The sequence below is a fragment of the Notamacropus eugenii genome, chromosome 6 (genome assembly GCF_028372415.1).
Source record: "Notamacropus eugenii isolate mMacEug1 chromosome 6, mMacEug1.pri_v2, whole genome shotgun sequence".
Lineage (NCBI taxonomy): Eukaryota > Metazoa > Chordata > Mammalia > Diprotodontia > Macropodidae > Notamacropus > Notamacropus eugenii.
Window position 1 is genome coordinate 671982 of NC_092877.1, and position 19765 is coordinate 691746.

The 19765-nt window shown below is 35.2% G+C and overlaps 1 protein-coding gene and 2 pseudogenes across 1 annotated transcript; all 3 read right to left on the reverse strand.

The window, feature by feature from the left end:
* Positions 1-212: 212 nt before the first annotated feature.
* On the reverse strand, positions 213-5542 carry LOC140510970 (olfactory receptor 5D14-like; annotated as a pseudogene).
* Positions 5543-9506: 3964 nt separating this feature from the next.
* On the reverse strand, positions 9507-10502 carry LOC140511762 (olfactory receptor 5D14-like; annotated as a pseudogene).
* Positions 10503-15891: 5389 nt separating this feature from the next.
* LOC140511490 (olfactory receptor 5D13-like) lies at positions 15892-16821 on the reverse strand. The gene has a single exon (XM_072620629.1). It carries the CDS (start codon positions 16819-16821, stop codon positions 15892-15894), a length of 930 nt encoding a protein of 309 aa, XP_072476730.1.
* Positions 16822-19765: the final 2944 nt, after the last annotated feature.

Sequence of the window (19765 nt, forward strand, 5' to 3'; positions counted from 1 at the left end):
GTTGCCGACAAGGACGAGATCCTTCCTCCTAGCGCCACCTAGTTCCACCCCTACCAACAAGCCCCTAGTTTACCTTGGCAGGCTCTCGGTGTAGCGTCCTGCGATGGGCAGGGGTGGGCTCTAACTCGTCCCTTTACAGATATTAAATAAAGAAAACTACAAATTATTCAAGAGTAGTTCAAAGAGTAGACTTCTCATCCATCTAAGTAATATTAGTGTGAAGATATTCTATTGTCCTTTAATTTCTTAACAGTTTCTTTCACACCATTGTTTCTCAGGCCATATATTACACGATTAAGCATGGGAATCACCACTGAATAAAACTCAGTGCTGACTCCGATTAGAAGTCATGAGCTTGTGGAACTGGATACACAATAGAGAAAAGGGATGGCCTCATAGAAAATGGTAATAGCTGTGAAGTTGGAAGCCCAGGTAGAGAAAACTTTGTGTCTCACATTGATTGAAGCCAATTTCATGATGGTGACCAAGATAAAAAGATATGTTGTGAGAATAATCAATACTGTGCAAAATGTATCAAACTTTGTGAGGCTAAAAAGGATAAGCTCAGTAATTTTTTCAGAGGAGAAAGCAGAAGAAATGGCAAAATATTCACAGAAAATATATTAATTATGTTCTACAAAGTAATAATACAAGTAGAGAGAAAGTGAATGTCAGAGAAGAAATTATGAATATGCCCCAGACACTAGGAGAATACAGAGTTTGTGAGACATAGTAACTGTATAGAGTAGGGGATTACAAATGGCCACAAAACAGTCATAGGCCATCACTGCCAACAAGGCAGCCTCAGTTACCACACAGGTGGCTGTAAGAAATAAATTATCTTATACAACTCAGGAAGGAGATAGCTCTGTCTTCTACAACCAAAATTTCTAAAATTTTGGGTATGATGGTAGTACAGTAGCAGAAATCCACAAAGGATGAGTTACTGTGGGATAAGTATATGGCGGTGTGGAGTTAAGGACTGATCCTAATAATCAAAATCATCCTGTGATTTCCAACCACTTTGACCACATAAATGACCAGGAACACAAGGAAAATGAATTCTTGAAGATTTGGGTAATCAGAGAATTCTAAGAGGATGAAAATAATCTTAGAACTCTGATTTCAATCAACAGTCATCAGTTTCTGTTGAAGAGAATTTCAGACTCACAGCATTACATTTCAGAGAGGAACAAAATCTTGCTGGGTATAAATACCAATCCATACATGGAAAATAATTCCTCCCTCTTTCTTTTACCTCACAACTGATCACCTCACCATTGCCTAAATGTCTTTTGGTGAGGTCAAACTCAATATTTCTAAAAATAATCTATTATGCTGATACCTTAATAGCTGTGATTTGAATGCAGCCCAAGTTTACATTAAACCTAAATTTTCTTACTTGCATTTTTGTTTCCCTATTGCTTCTCTTTGCTCTTGCCAGTGTTAACATTTGATAACTGCTATATTGATTGGATGAAATGCAAATCATTCTCTTTGGCATCAGAATATAACGCATAACTCTGACTTCCTTCTCCTAGCTTTAATGTATTATTCCCCTTCCCTAACCCTATGGTCCAATTCAGTTTTCTTTACTGTTCTTCACATGGAAAATTCCATCTTTTGTTTCTAAACTTTCTTGTAGCCTATCTCACATGCATTAATATGCCTTCTTATGACCATCTCCGAGAACAGATTTTTTCTTTCAGAGAGTAACATTGTACATAAAACGTATTCTGATTCCTTCTACGTAGTTGCTTATATCTGTCATAAAAATATTATCTTCTACTTTAAGACATTGTGGTGTAATAAATAGAAGGCTAACCTCAAAGTAAAGAAGATACAAATTTTAACACTTACGGTGTGACCCTGAACAACTCACTTAAATTTGTAGTGATAAGTGTCTAATATTATAATTTGCTAGAAAAGCACAAACTTTCCTTGGTAGATGGAATCTATCTCATATGGAATCTCAATAAACAAGTATAATCTTTATTCTTATGTCTTGTATAAACTTAGATATACACATGTTGTCTCCCATCTAATAGAGTGTTAGCTACTTAAAGATATGAAAATAAATAGTGATTCTTGCTGTTGATTTTTATTTTGGCTTTCTATCTCCAGTACCTACTTTTACTGCCTATCATGTAATAGGTAATTAATAAAAGCATTTTGATTCATTAATTCATTTAATTCAGTATTCAAATACTTAAAAATAGCTAATATTTTACACACACACACACACGCGCGCACGCACACACACGCACGCACGCACAAACATACCCTTTAAATTTTCTCTTCTCCAGGATAAGTAAACCCAGTTACTCTAACTGATCTATATTGAACATAAATTACAGGCCTTTCCTCATGCTGCTCACTCTGCCCTTCACTGTCCCCACTTTATTAACATCCTTACCAAAATATAGTATCCAGAAATGAAGAACATTTTCTTGATGTGTTCCTCTCAATGAAGCAAAATGTATGATTGTTCCATCCCTCCTTATGAGAGGACGCTGTGATGCTCTTCCTACAGCCTAAACTTACCTTAGTGCTCTTGGCTTTGATGGAATCTTATATTCAAGTTGAACTGGGTATCAGTTGTTGTTATTGCTGGGTTTTAGTTTTTGTTTTTTTCCAGATATATCCCTAGCCATATGTGTGTGTGTGTGTATGTGTGTGTGTGTGTGTATATATGTATATATATATGTGTGTGTGTGTATATGTATATATATATGTATGTATGTATGCATATATGTATATACATTCTTGCATTTTTAAGTCAATTTATGGAACCCAAAGGCAAGAATGTATGTTTGTCCTTATCAATTTCAAGTCTATACATATCTTATGTAGTATGCTAGTCATTCTTCATAGCTTTGTATTATCAACAGATTTGATAAACATGCCAGAAAAGCCTTAATCCAAGTCACTGATAAAAATCATTACCAGTATAGGGACAAGTACAAATCCCTATGCATTAAACTGGAAACCTCCATTTAAGATAATAAGAGTTCCTTAGTCACTATTCTTTAGGTGTCCTATTCATTAGATTATCAAGGTACAAGATTTAATATCATCTACTTCACTTGTCTCCATCTTTTCTACAAGAATAACATCAGATATTTTATTAAATGATTTGGTAAAATCCGAATAAACTGTATCTATAGCATTCTTTTTGTTTGACAATTTCAGATTGCCCTCTCCAAATTCTGTTGTTTCATTAATGTGGGGAATTTTACATATAACCATATCCTTCCTTAGTGAAAATGAGAAGCTAGTTTATAATGTAGTTTTTTCAGAATTCACTGGGGCTCTGAGAGGTTGTGTCTAGTCCATGGTAATAGAGGTCATGTTTATCCTCTACATACACTTATATCTCCCTTTGTCGTCTCCACTAGCATGTAAGCTCCCTTAAAAGAAGGATTATTTTATTTCGAGTTCTTGTATTGCCAGCACTTAGAATAGTACTTAGTACACAATGGGCACTCAATAAAATCCTATTGATTGATATGTTTCAGAAACCAAACTTCAGACCAATTCTTCTATATGATGGTGCATAGACAAGTTCAGGAGCGCTGTTACAAGAAGAACTTTAGACAGGTACTACTTTTTGATCTGTTTCATTTATCCTTACATTAAGCCATGCTGGCTCTTTATTATTACTACATCTATGTCATCATCATCATTGTCATCATCATAGCAAATGCATATACATATATACACACACATGCATATATACATGCATATGTATATATATGTACATTCGTATTCATGTAGATGTGTGTGCATACATTCACAAACATCTACACACATCTATATGAATACGAATATAATATATATATATATATATATATATATATATATATATACATGTACATGATATACAGATAGAAAGAGACAGACAGACAGACAGACAGATAGATACATAGATAGATAGATACATAGATAAATAGATAGATACAAAGATAGATAGATAGACAGACAGACAACCAGACAGACAGACAGACAGACAGATAGATGATAGATAGATAGATAGATAGATAGATAGATAGATAGATAGATAGATAGATAGATAGATGATAGATAGATAGAGCTAACTATGTGCCAGGCATTATGCTAAGCCCTTTACAATTATTATTTCACTATATTCTTACACTCATCCTAGAAGATAGGTTGTATTATTGTTCCCATTTTATAGAGGAGGAAATTGGGGAAATCATAGTTTCAGTAACTTGCTCAGTATCAGTAAATATATGAGGCTGGATTTGAATTCAAGTATTTCTAACTCTTGATCCAGTATTATATTCGCTGCACTACTTAGCTGCTTTTTTTTCTAGATAAGTGATGATAAAAAATGAAAATGTAATCATCTTTTTATTTTTATACTGTTATCTAAAGAATTGTTTCATTCCAGAAATGAAAAAGAAAGGCATTCATTAAATGTGCACTATATGTCATGCTCTGTGCTATGTATTAGGGAAATGAATGCAAGAAAATAAAATCAAAAAGTACAGAGCCACAAAAATAAGCACACATAATCAGTGGATAAATATTTATTAAGTATACTCTATGTGCCAGGCAGGTGCTAAGCTCTAGGAATTCCAAGAAGAGCAAATATTAAGTTCAGGGACTGTTAAGTCCCTGAACTCAAGGTGTTCACAATCTGATGAAGGAAAAACATGTAAGCAACGTACAAATAAGCTCTGGACAGGATAAATTAGAAATAATTGACAAAGACAAGCATTAATAATAAAGGTATTCCAGAAATTCATCCTGTGTGGGGTGAGATTTTTACCTGGCACTTGAAGTAAGTCAGGGAGCCTAGCAAATAGAGATGAAAAGGGAGAGATATGCAGACATGGGGGACAGTCAGTGAAATTCTCTTGAGAAAGAAAATGAAGTATCCTTTTCCAGTAACAGCAAGGAGAGCAGTGTTTTTGGATCACAGAGTACATGGAAAGGAGAAACGCCTAAGCAGCCTGGAAAGGCATGCAGTCTCTCTCGCTGTCTCTCTGTCTCTGTCTCTGTCTGTCTGTCTGTCTGTCTGTCTGTCTGTCTCTCTCTCTCTCTCTCTCTCTCTCTCTCTCTCTCTCTCTCTCTCTCTCTCTCTCTCTCTCACACACACACACACACACACACACACACAGAGGAAGAGAAGTGCAGGCCAACAAGTTCATAGAGTGATCATGCTAGACACTATATACTGCATTCAACATCCATATTCTCCCAGCTCTAATGACAGGAGGAAAGATTGTTTCATCATGAGGATTTGGGAAATTGAATTTCCCTCGGTTTCTATCAAATTCTTGCTATATGACTTTGGACAAAACGTAGAAGCTCAATTGTGTTCACTTTATTGTTCTTTAAAATAAGGAGTTTGGAGGCATACGATGGTTATGGATTTTTTTCCCCATCTCAAACATTCTTATTCTTGGCTAGCAATCAAAATGATTGTTAAGACCTACTTACAGAGTTAGGACACTTAGGTATACGCTGCCCCCTCAACTCCGCTCCCAGGATCAACACTATAGTATTTGTCCATGGGTACCTGAAACAAATGTCATGGTATTTCTATTCTTAATTTTCCCAGAATAACTTAGCAACCATTTATTGATTATCTATTTGGTTTCCCCACAACAAATGCCCTGATCCATAAAAATCCAGTTTTATAAAATCATTTTTTGGAACATACAATAAATAAATATACAAAGGTACAATGTTTTTGTCTGGCTAATAATAAGCTATGAAATCTTTCCATTTCATGACAAAATTCAGAATGTCCAGAAACCTAGAAAAAGTTTGTATTCTTGTATTTAGAAGCTGTCTGAGGAAACATATCTGCATCCAGGAAATTTTAGATAAATTATTTAAAAACTTCTACTTAATTTTTCTCCATGAGGCAAAGGGAGATGTCATTAGAGGGCACTTGGTTTCTCTAGTTTTTCCATCATGGAATGGAATTTCCTCAATTCCACAAAGACCAATTCGATAAAGCTCCTTTAGAGTTGCCCACAATTTCTTTTCTAAACATGAATAGAAATAGTGTTGCAATAGTTGGTTGAAAAAAAATAACAAGAATTTGTTCAGAGTGTACTCAGGATGGTAAATAATCTATATTATGCTTGCCCCTTCGTCTTCATTCCATATAATGAACAACATATAAGGAAATTTGGGAGATTGTTCTGTTATTGAGACTTCTGGGAGCCTTCTGAAAACCCAGAACATATCACTCCAGGAAAAAAAAAAAACAACTGGAACATCCGAGGCAACAGAAAGATGGAGTGCAGTACTCTTGTAGACCAGAAAGATTAGGGGATTAATGGGAAGGGGCTGTCTTACTCAGGGGGAGGGTATGCCTCCAAAGCTGGATTGGAGGCATCCCAGCAAACCAGAAGCAAGCCCCATCTCAAAAAATCAGGGGGAGATCCTGACCCCACGCTGTTGGAGCAGGCAGGCACCTATACCAGGAGGTCAAAAGTGCATCAGCAGCACTGGCAGTGGAACTGGTAACACCACCTCAGAAAACTACCCACATGCACTGGTGAGCAGGTGTCCCCCATGAGACAAATCTCCTGACATTTCAGCACAACTCCAAGAGGCACACATCCAGGCTGACAGGATTTCTCAAGGAGCAAAATGTTTCCAGTGCTTTAAAGGTGACTGGGTGAGCAGGTATCATCCAGGGGCTAGACTTCCTGCCTCAGCCGAGAGAGTTCAAGTGTTGCTGATCCTAACTCAGCACGAGGTAAGCTGCTGGACCCTTACAGTCTTCAGTTGCCAGCACCTGAGGCCCCAGCACACAAAGTCAGTGGCAAGATTCCAGGATCCCAGCACATATAACTTGGGTCAATGCCCCCTGTCCTCCAGCAGGAGTCCTCTGCTTTAGAAGCCAAGAAATAGGCAAACATCATGAGTAAAAGACAGAAACAGACAATAACCATAAATTCTTATCATGGGGATAGGAAAGATCAAGACACAAATTCAGAAGGGGACTATATTGTCAATATAGCCGCATCCAAAACTTCAAAGGGGAATATGAACTGGTCTCAAGACGATAAAGCCTTGTTGGTAGAGCTCAAGAGGAATTTTGAAAATCAAATAAGAAAGGAAGAAGAATAATTGGGAAAAGAAATGAGAAGCTTGCAAAAGTCAAAAAGCTTAGAAAAGGAAGGACAAAAATGGATTGTAGAAAGCAAGTCTTTGAAAAATACAATTGGCCATATGAAAAAAAAGTACACTGAAGACATTGTTCTGTTATATTCATGACCTAGCACAAAGGTACCAGATGATAAAGCTCCCACTGGCAATGCTGGGTGTAGGAAATATAAGGAATCATTGCTTAAATATGGATATCCTGATAATATGGAACATTAATTGTAGTACTTCTGAACAATCAGCACCATGCCTTGTGCCATCTCTCCATACCCATGCAGATATTGTCTGACAACTACTGACGAGGGAACTGCAATGACAGATACTGAAGACCTAGAAAACTCTTACTACAAAACTCTTAGACTTGTCAAATGTTTTCACATCAGTAACTGATATGAATTTATCAGTGGAAATTACATTAAGGTGAAGTATTAGAATTTGTGTTGTCACTACACCTAAGGAGTATGGAAGTTGGAAGTTTATTTTCCATTCATATCAATACTAGTAGGTCAAAATCACCTAAAAATGCTCATTTATTGAATAATGGGCATTTTCTACTGGTTTTCTTTGTGTGCGTGCATGCGTGCGTGCATGCATGCGTGCGTGTGTGTGTGAGTGTGTACCTAATCTATTCCACTTATCCAACACTCTTTAATTTTTTAAACAGTACCATATAGATTTGATGATGACGACTTTTGAATTTGAAATTGGGTACTGCAAGACCACATTACTTTGAATTATTTTTTTCATTAATTCCCTTTTCTTCACCTTTGCTCTTTTAGATAAATTGCATTGTTATCTTTTCTATTTCTATAAAATATTTTGGTAGTTTGATTGTCATGGCACAGAATAAATAAATTAATCAAGACAGAATTGTGATTATTATTCTATTGGCTCACCCTATCCATGAGCAATTGACATTTTTCCAATTGTTTACATCTGACGTTATTTGTGTGAAAAGTATTTTGTAATTCTGCTTCTATGTTTCCTTTGTCCTGGCAAGTAGACTCTCAAGTATTTTATATTGTCTACATTTATTTTAAATTGAATTTCACTTTCTATCTCTTCCTGCTAAGTTTTATTGATAACATAGAATTTGTATAGAAATGCTCATAATTTATGAGTACATTTTAAATCATTCAAACTTGCTAATGTTCTTAATTTTTTCATATAGCATTTTTTTTGCTTGATTCTCTAGGTTTCTCTTTGTGTACCATCGTATCATCTGTGGAAAGTGATAGTTGTGTTTCCTCATTGTCTATCCTAATTACTTCAATTTATTTTTTCTTCTCTAATTGCTATAGCTAACATTTATATATAATACCGAAGAACTGTAGTGATAATTCGTAGCCTTGCTTCACCTCTGATGATATTGGGAAGCATTCAGCTTATCCTCACTACGGATAATCCTTGCTAATGAATTTTACTACTTAACATTTTTAAGGAAAACTCCCTATATGACTATGCTCTCTAGGGTTTTTAATAGGAATATGTTCTGGATTTTGTCTAAAACTTTTTCAGCATCTATTCAGATAATCATATGACTTTTGTTGGTTTTGTTATTGATATGGACAATTTTGCTGATAGTATTCCTAAGATTGAACCAAATCTGCATTTGTGGCATTAGTCCTATGTAGTTAAAGAATACGATTCTTGTGATATATTGCTGTAATACCTTTGCTAGTATTTTATTTAATTTTGTGACTTATCATTGGCAGAGCAGATCTATAGTTTTCCTTGTTTTAACTCTTCTTGGTTTGAGCAAATTTATTTTACCTCAAAATTATAGAAGATTGACTTTAGTTATGAGGCCAAGTTTATTCTATTCAGTCGTGTATGAGACATTTGTTTTGTTGAGGAAATGCTTATTTAATTGTTTTTGGTTTTATTGTTGTTTTCTTTTGTCTCTTTTCCTTAACTATTTTCATGTTACATTATTGTTGCTTCTTCATTTAGGTATGGGCTTATAGATTTCTCATGGATACCTATAGTAGCCAAATATTGGATCATAGAAAATTGTTACATTACTATTAAGAAATGAATATATTAAGTTAATATACCAAATAATTCTCCCAGATTATGACAATCAGAAGGTGAATTATCAGTGCCAATAATTTCGGAGTGAAAACACATTGTTGCTGTTATTTTTTCAATTAGTCATGCTCAACTTTTTGTGACTACATTTAGGGTTTTCTTGGCAAAGATACTGGGATAGTTTGCCATTCCTTTTACTGCTCATTCTACAGATGAGGAAACTTAGGAAAACAGAGGTAAGTGACTTGCCAAGGATAGCATAAATAGGATTTATGCGAAGCCAAATTTAGACTAATAGCTTCCTGACTCCAGGGCCAACTCTATCCACTGCACCACCTAACTGGCAGTTCCATTAATTTCTTGATAGTTTCTTTCACATCTTTATTCCTTAAACAGTATATTAAGAGGTTCAGCATGGGGATCACTACTGTATGAAGCACAGTGTTTACTTTTACTAGAAGCCATGAACTTTTGGTTCTGGGCACACAGTAGCGGAAGAGGATGATTCCAAAGAAGATAGTAACACCTGTCAGGTGGGAAGCACAAGTAGAGAAGGCTTTATGTCTCCCACTAGTTGAATGCATCTTCATGATAGTAACAAAAATTAAAAGATAAGATGTGAATACAATAGTGAGGGTAAAAAATGTATTAAAATTAGCAAGGATAAAGAAAATTGTCTCTATAGTATGATTATCAGAGGTGGAGACAGAAACAATAGCAGAATACTCACAGAGAAAGTTATTAATGATGCTGATTCCAGAAAATGACCTTATAAGGAGAGAGTAGATGAATATACTAGAAGAAATTATGCCCCATGTATATACTGCTGTCAGCAATAGGGCACAACGTTTCTGGGACATGACAGCTACATATAGCAAGGGATTGCAAATTGCCACAAAACGGTCATAAGCCATCATTGCTAGTAAGAATGCCTCTATGACCACACGGATAACAGCAACAGAATATTGTATGAGACAGGGCGCAAAGGAGACAGTTTTGTCTTCCACAACCAAAATGTGTAACAATTTTGGTGTAACTATAGTAGAGTAACAGAAATCTAAAAAAGACAAGTGACTAAGGAAAAAGTACATGGGGTGTGCAGTTTGGGGTTAATCCTGATGATCAAAATCATACCTAAGTTTCCTACTACAGTAATAATATATATCACCAAGAATACCAGGAATAAAGGGATCTGGAGCTCTGTTCAAGTCTTATTTAAAATTTTTGCATCTATATTCATTAGAGAAATTGTTCTATAATTTTCGGTCAGCATTCCCCATGGTTCTTACTGAAGAAAAATCACAGAATACCAGCATTTCAGTCCAGTTGGAAGAGATGTCAATGGCCATATAGTCCAACCCCAAATTGAAAGGAGGGTAGGGATCATCTTTTGACTCTCTTGGAGTCCTAAGCACACATGAGATGCCTGGCATTCGGTAAGAACTTAATAATTTTTATTGGACAGACTAGTAATTGACTGATATTATAGTGATATTCTCCTTTCTCCCATTCAATTTAATTCATCTACACAGCATGACTATAGTGAAAATGTATTTAATAAGAATGTTTGTGTAGAACCTATATAAAATTTTAGACCATCAAGAGGAGGGAAGGGGGATATAGAGGGGAGGGAGGGAAAAAATATTATCTAAGTTATATGGTAGTGATGGTACAACACTGAAAATAAGTGTTAAAACATTTTAATCAAAAGTGTTTAAACACTAATTAATTAAAATTAAAATTTTAAATTAATTAAATGTTAATTAATTAATTAATTAAATTAAAAAATTTAATTAAAAATACTGAGGCCTTTGTGTTTATCAAACGATAGTTTACCATGGCCATTCACTAACGTTTCTTGTATACCTAATCTATTCCACTTATCCACCATCCCATTTATTAGTCATTACAAGATAGTTTTGATGACTAGTTTGACGATATTGTTTGAGATCTGATATTGCTAGGGCAAATTCATATATCTCCATCCCCTTATCTTTACTTTTTGTGGATCTGTCTACTTCCACTGTCTTTTTTGTAAACAGCATATTGCAATATACTACTTCTTGATCAATTCTGCTATCCATTTCCATTTTATGCGAGAGTTTATCCCATTCACATTCAGAGTTAGGATTATTAAGTGTGTATTTCCCTCCATCCTATTTTTCCTAATATTTTTGTCTGCTCTCCTTTCACCCTTTCCATCCTCCCCAGTGTTTTGCTTCTTCCTACCACCTGTCCTGATCTGCCCCACACACACTTCTTTTAGTGCCGTCTCCCTTTCATGGCCATTGGAACAAATTGTTCTCATCCATCCATTCCACCAGGGAAAGTCTTCACGAGCTTGTGGTGGACACCTCCATAGCTCACTAATGGGTTTGAGACCCCCTGGTTACCTTCAACTTGGCTTAGCCCATCTGCTGAAATGGTTTACTGGAGTGTGGCTGCTGAACATGTTACAGTTTCTTGCGATCACTGATGAGAGTTGCATGGAAGAAGTGGACACCAAAGATGGAAAGCAGCCCTGTAAAAATCTCAGCACCCATCACACCAGAGGTACAAGTCCTTCCTGAACAGACTCTCAAGATCTCTCCCTAGAACTCTGAGAGTGATTGAGTGACATGGGAAACACTAGCATAGGACGGCTCAGCCAGATGTGCCCACATAAGAGAAGTTGCTGTGCTCTATGAGCAAAGCAGAATTAAAAGAGCTCAAAGGAAATGCAGATTTAGAGTATCCATCCCAAATGTTCACATGGATTATTTGTGCCCAATCTCTGGCAGAGCATTCTGAGTTCATATTGGTCTGATCAGCCACAGTTGGACAAAATGAAACGTGACTTTATCATAGTGATGTCATTTTGGTCCTCTGAAAATGAAGGACCAAAACCACTCCTCTCCATTTACTTAATTTGCTCTCCCACTACTTATCCTATCAGATAGAACAGATTTCTACTTTCAAAGAATTGTGCATATTAATCCCTCTTTGAGCTGATACTGATGAAAGTAAGGCTCAAGGGAAGCCCATCACCCACCTTTCCCATCTTTCATGTCTGTTCATGTGAAATTATTTACCCCCTTCTACCTCTCCGTTCCTTTGGCACCCAGTGCACTCCTCTTTCTCATCTCTTAATTATTATTATGTCATTCCTTCAAATTAATCTTATACTCCTATCCCCTGTCAATGAATATTCATCCTAGCTGTACTAATTGTTGTATAATTTTAAAGCATCTCAAGTATCAACTTCTCATGTAGGGATACAAACACTGCATTTATTGAATTCCTTGTTTTGTTTTGTTTTTCCCTTTTTACCTGTTAATGATTCTCTTGGGTCTTGATATTGGAGATTAAATTTTTGGCTTAATTCTGCTCTTCTCTTTCTGAAACCTTGAAATCCTTCTATTTCATTGAATGATCATTTTCATGTATTGTATTTCATTTAGTCAGGTAGGTGATTCTTGGTTGTAGTCCTACCTCCTTTGCCTTCTGAAATATCATGTTCCATGATCTCAGATGCTTTAATGTTGCAGCTGCTAAGTTTCATGTAATCATGATTGTGGGTCCCCAATATTTGAATTCTTTCTTTCTGACCACTTTCAGTATTGTTTCCTTGATGTAATAATTTTGAAATTTGAGTATAATGTTCCTTGAAGTTTTCATTTTGCTATCTCTTTCCTGAGGTGATTGGTGAATACATTCAATGCCTAGTTTTCCCTCTGGTTCCAGTATATCAGGCCATTTTTACCTGATAATTTCTGGAAATATATTTTCTGCCCAGGTTCTCCTTCGACATCGTCTCTCCTGTATCTATTTTCCAGGTCAGAGTTTTTCTCTATGTGCTATTTTACATTTTCTATTTTTCATTCTTTTGAATGTCTGATTGATTCTTGACCTCTCATAGAGTTATTAGCTTCCACTGGCTCAGTTATAATTTTTAAGTAGTTGTTTTTTTTCAAGGTTTTATTTATTTTACTTTTCTTTTTAGCCAATTTTCCTTTTTACAACACTGTTTTCTTCAGTGAATTTTCGCATTTCCTTTTCCATTTGGACAATTCTACTTTTTAAGCAATTGTTTTCTTTTCCCAAAGTGTTTTTTCCCCATAATTCTCTTGTATCACTTTAATTTGTTTTTCCCATTTTTTCTCTTATCTCTCTTACATGATTTTTAAGCACTTTTTAAAACTATCCCATGAGTTATTTCTGCGTTTGAAACCACTCCTTGTTTGTTTGTTTATTTGTTTTGGGGGATGATTGCTCATAGATGTTTTGACATTGTTGTCCTATTCTGACTTTGTGTCTTGATCTTTCCTTTTACTATGATAACTATCCATGATCAGATTCATTTTTTCCCTCATCTATTTTGCATTTTTCCTTTCTTATAAATTGAAGCTCTAATCCCAAGGTAGAAAGGTCTTAGTCTCCTTGTGCCAGTGCCTGCAGGCCCTGTCTGTTTACTTGGTGGTACATTAATGCTGAAGAGGACTTTTGGGTCTGGTGCTGTGCTGAGGGAGTAGGGAGTGGCTATCACTCCTGGAAACATTAGAAATCTGGCAGTTTACCAGGTACTAAGCAGGGGTCCTAGTGGTGATGTCTGCCATGTGCTTAGACTGGTGGGTTGCTTCTGCATTTCTCCGGGGAAACACTGGAGCACTGACCAGTAGAGGTTGACTGTTTGCCTGGGGCTACACTGAAACATGTAGAGGATCACAAAACTGTAGTAAACCCATTCATCTGGCTATGCTGAGGCATGTGCGAGTCCTCGTGGTGGTTTCTGCCAGCTCCACAACACTGGGCCTCAGGATCTGCCAACGGTTTACTGAGGTAGGTAAGCTCTACTTAATTATTCTTCATGAACCAAAGGGATAAACATGGTTAGAGATAATGTGATTTCTCATGTTTCCCCTTCATGGAATGGAATTTCTTTGATATCAAAAAGAACAATTCATTAAAGTTCCCTTAGAGTTGCCCATAATTTCTTTTGCAAACACGAATGCAAATGATGTTTAAATAATTGATGAAAAAAATAGCTTAAAAATTTATCCAGAGTATGCTCAGGGTGGGAGATAATATATATTATGCTTGCCCCTTGACCCTCACTCCACAGAATGAAAAACATATAACAATACTTGTGAGATTGCTCTGTTATATTCATGAACTAACAAAAAGGTGACATATAGTATAGGAACATTAAAGCCAAATTTCAGAATTATCAGTTCAAGGGAACAATACCGCAAGTGGTCAGAAAGAAAGTCATGTTGTGCCTAGGAAGTCTTAAGATTCAAGCCACCAATATGGATTTCATAGTACCGTGGAACCTTGGCCCTAATGTGTCTGAACATTGGTTCAGTTACATTGATAAACGGATAGTAAGACAATGCTCAAAATGCCCCTAAACTCATTCCCCTGAAACATACTTCTCTGACATAGTAAGCACAATAACATGAGGCATATTACTTCTTATATTATGCATATAGTATAATCAATGCTACTAAAAACCATTGGCAAATTAAAGAGGGACACTCTGCATATGTAGGATGATTAAACTTTATTCATGGAAAATCGAAGTCATAGATGAACATGTAATCCTGGGGAAATTGTTTTAAGAAGGAATCCTCCATTCAACAGTGGTAGCATTTTTAAATCTCTAAGAAAAACGTACCAAGTTTCATAGTCATTGGCTTTGAATGTGGACTTACCTAGCATTTCAACAGTTTTGAAAAATCTATTAGGGATCTAAATTATGGGTTCTTGGCCACTTTTGCTTCATGGACTATTTAAGTAGTTGGGTAAAAATTTTGACTCCTTAGAACAAAGTTCTTAAATTCATTAAAGAACATTCAAGGGATTACAACGAAAAGACACTAAAGAGTTACTAATCTAGATACCTCTATCTATATAAATATATAAATCAAATTCATGAACCCCAGGCAAAGATAGAATAATAATAAAAATGTTTGGCTTAGAAGGGAGAACACAGTAGAACTTAAGGGGAAAAAGAAACTATAATTTCTTTAATTGAAATAGAGTTCAGTACCTTAAATTGACTTACTCATGTAAAAAAACAGATGAAGAAAAATCCCATTCTCTATGACTCATTACTGATCAACAAATATAAATTAATAACTTGCCATGTCCCAGTTAGTAGTTTAAGCTCTACTGACCTCTGACAGTCTAATCTTGGTCTTGCCATTAATTATGCTAGCTTTCTGCTTTGATACAGTCTTGCATGACGGGAAAAATCTTGCAACAACTTCAGTGGTCACTCCCCAATGGTTTTGCTCTAAGTAACTTTAACTACCGAACCCTACTCCTCACCTTGATAGCTCATTCTTAAATTTCCCTTCTTCCCCATGGAATACAGTTATGACAAGGTTGGTGAAAGAGAATAACTATATAATCTTTAAAAATTAGTATTTTTAATTTATCCACAATGTAAGATGTTTGTGTAAGGTCCTTAGGCAATCTTTATCCTATGGAGTTATGAATCAATTTGCCTGTATGTGTATGCATTTCCCTCCCCAGTGATTATCCCATTTTGCATATTTGTTCTTCAGTTACTTGTAAGTTCACGATTATATACAGATGGATACCGTAGCCACTCTCATATAAGTTGGAAGTTGTTGTATAGCAGTGAATTCATTAATGAAATATTATGACATTCTGATAGAAGATGCATCATTAATAGAATCTTTTTAGAGATGCAGTATTTTAGTGTCCGATAATTTTCCTGATGGTTTCTTTCACATCTTTGTTCCGTAGGCTATATATTAAGGGATTAAGCATAGGTATCACAACTGTACAAAAAACAGTGCCCATTCTGATTATAAGCCATGAGTTTTTGGAACTGGGCACACAGTAAAGGAAGAGAATGGTCCCATAGAAGATTGTTACAGCTGTGAGATGGGAGACACAGGTAGAAAAGGCTTTATGTCTCCCACTGGCCGAATGCCTTTTCAAGACAGTGACAAAAATAAAAAGATATGATGTGAGCACAATAATAAGGGTGAAAAATGTATTAAAATTAGCAAGGATAGATAGGATTATTTCTGTGACATGCTTATCAGAGAAGGAGGCAGAAAGAATGGCGGAATACTCACAGAGAAAATTATTAATGATATTGTTCCCATGAAATGACAAGATAAGGAGAGTGTATGTGAATATGAGAGAAGAAATTGTCCCCCATGTATATGCTCCAGCAATCAGAAGGGCACACCGTGTCTGGGACATGACAACTGTATATAGTAGAGGATTACAAATAGCCACAAAACGGTCATAAGCCATCACTGCTAACAGAAAGGTCTCTATCACCAAACAAGTAGCTGCAAAACAAAACTGTGCAATACAGCCTTCAAAAGAGATGCTTCTGTCTTCCACAACTAAGATGTCTAAGAGCTTGGGTGTAATTATAGTGGAGTAACTGAAATCCACAAAGGACAAGTGACTAAGGAAAAAGTACATGGGAGTGTGGAGTTTGGGGTTAATCTTGATGATCACAATCATGCCCAGGTTTCCCACCACAGTAACCACATAGATATTCAGGAACAGTAGAAAGAAGGGGACCTGGAGCTTTGGATAATCAGAGAATCCTAAGAGAATAAAGATGACCACATCACTCTGATTTTGTTTAGCGTTCACCATGGTTCCTATTGGAAAGAGTTTCAGAGCCACAGAACAAAACATTTAGAAGTGGAACAAATCTTGATGACTTTTTCACTCCAACTCCTAATGGAAAAATACCTCCTCTATAATACACTTGCCAATTGGCCACCTAATCTTTTTTGAAGACCTTCAATGAAAAGAAATTTATTGAGGCATTTCCGTTCCCCATTCTACTTGGATAGTTCCATTTAACGATACAGTTTCAATCAACACCAAGCCTATATTTTTCTTATAATTTCTGCCCAGTGCTCCTTGTATTTCATTTTAGAGACAATCTTTCTTCTATAGAAATCACATGGTGTTCTTAAAACAAATGAATGACCATGTCACTATCCAGGGATTCTCTTTTTCCTTTAAAGATGTCTACAACCTAACTTTGATCTACCTTTCCATGTTCATACACCATCCCTCATTATGCATTTCATTTTTTAAGTAAATTGCTCATCTTTTCTTCCTCACCTGACATTCAATTTTGTTTTGCCCTCCAATTATTTGCAAAATATGGGGCCATTTTCAGAATGTACTCTGTCCTGAAGTTAATATTTTAGAATCCAAATTTTCCTTCAAATTTCAGGATTCAACATGAATCCAATCATGATCCTCTTTTTTCAAGTTATGAATGTTTTCCCCAAAAAGTTCTTTCTATTTTAAATATACATTTAATATGGTTACATATGTATATTTCAACTCCTGTGAAATAAGATGAGCTCTTTGAAGATGAATTTTGTTTCATTTTTCACTTGGCATAGCACTTGACACATGACATGTAATTAATAAGTGCTGCTGATTCACTATTCAATTATTGATTAATAGCAATGTATCAATTAAACAACTTAACAGTCTTTAAATCTTTACCGAATTTATTGTGTTCAGTATATTATTCTCATTTGAATTGAATTAGAGGAACTTGGAAATGTAGATCTGCTTAGTCTGGAATCCTTTGAACTAATTAGTGTCATTCCCCAAAATATAACTACATAACTAAAACTATATATAACTACATATGTATATATGTAACTGTATATATATATGCATATATAACTATATATATTACACTATAATGTAATAAATATAGTGAGATTGTATTGTTATATTTACTATGCAGTATGATTATACTATAAATAAAATATAATAAAAATCATAGCAGCATATAACCTTGGGGTACTAGGCTAGAGAAGTCCTTTTCAGATAACATGAAACCATTAACGATTTCTCTCTGAGTCCACCATTCAAGGAAGTTCTTGATTCACTATGTTGCATTATTATAGGGAGGACTAACATCTATGCTCTACCTTTTGATGGTAATGCCCAACAAATATCTAAATAACTGAATCTCTACATTATTATTGTATCATTCCTCACTTTTAAACTGGTGATCTTTGCCACCTAGAGGCAGGTAGGTGGCACAGTGAATAAAAACTTGGGCTGGATATAAGAAGATCTCTGACGAAATTTGACCTCAGAAACTTACTAGCTCTTCAACACCAGGCAAGAAACTTATCTTCTCTCTGCCTTGGCTTCCACAACTGTGAAGTAATAATAATGATAATAATAATAATACCAATTTCCAATAGTTGTTTTGAAGTTCAAATGAGATAATATCTGTAACGAGCTTAGCAGAGTTCCTGAAAAATTATGGGCATTTAATAAATGTTTATTTCCCACTTTCCACAAATTCCTCATCTATATCTGAATTCCATCAAAGCTTTTTGTAGTATACATGGGTAATAACAGTAGTTCTCTTTATGTGTTCCCGGTCCTGACTCGGATTTTTTTTCCATATTTCCCCTTTCCTGATCATTTCAGCATTTATTAACCTGGACATATCTTCTGAATATCCAGTTCTACCTGTATATTTTGCCCATGGTCTTTGTTTTGAACAAGGGTTGCCCTTCAAGAAAGATTTAATATTTAAGCTCTTTCCACCAGTTCTCAAAAGGTATCTTCTAGTTAATCTCTTTCCAATGATATTGTAATTATGAATTATAATTATTTATAATTATAATTTTATTTATAATTAATAAATAATATATTTCTATGTATAATGAAAAGAGCTCAGATAGGAGAACACAAGTTTTAATGACATACCTCAGGGGAAAAATGAATAAAAATACTCTCCATAAGCAAGTTTTGCTATCTCTTCTTGTTACTAGGGAGAGAACAACAATAATGTATATGTGTGTGTGTATATATATATATAATACAAAATAAGATAAAATATATAACATAATAATAAATATAACATATAGATATAATAATAATTACTCTCCATTTAACCAATAATAGAATTATGAGCCTATTAGGGATAAAAAAAATTGGTAGTAAAGCGGAGGGTTGAAATATCCCACACTAAACACGGACTATCTTCCTACAGAATCCTGCATCTTTGCTTCTTTATAACCTTTTCTTCCTTCAAGGGCTATTAAATTCTTCCTCCAGTTAGTTTTAAGTTTATTTAATTTACTTCCTATACCTCTGTATTCAGTTTTATCCATGAAGTTATTTATAATATTCGATAAACCCCTACTTTACCTTATGGTCCACTGTACAATAATAATAAGAATATCCACATGTGTTAGTATAGTATTTTGCACATAGTAGGTGCTAAATAAATACTTCTTAATTGTTGACTTGACTGATGACAAAATAGATGTGGAACATTCTCACCCACCCGCCTTATTCCTGGAAGCTCTTTTTAGATACCGTTGAACTGACAAATTGAAAAGAGATTTCTTTTGTCTACTCCCTCATCACTGAGGGAGGAAGGGGAATATCTCCATGAAGCTACTCACCAGAAGGTGCATATTTGTGTATGATTTGCTTCTTAGAACTGAGGTACTGGGAGAAATGAAGTTGGTGGAAAAAATATGTCCATGATTGAAAAATTAAATAAAACAAACAAGAAGCAAAAATAAGCAAACAA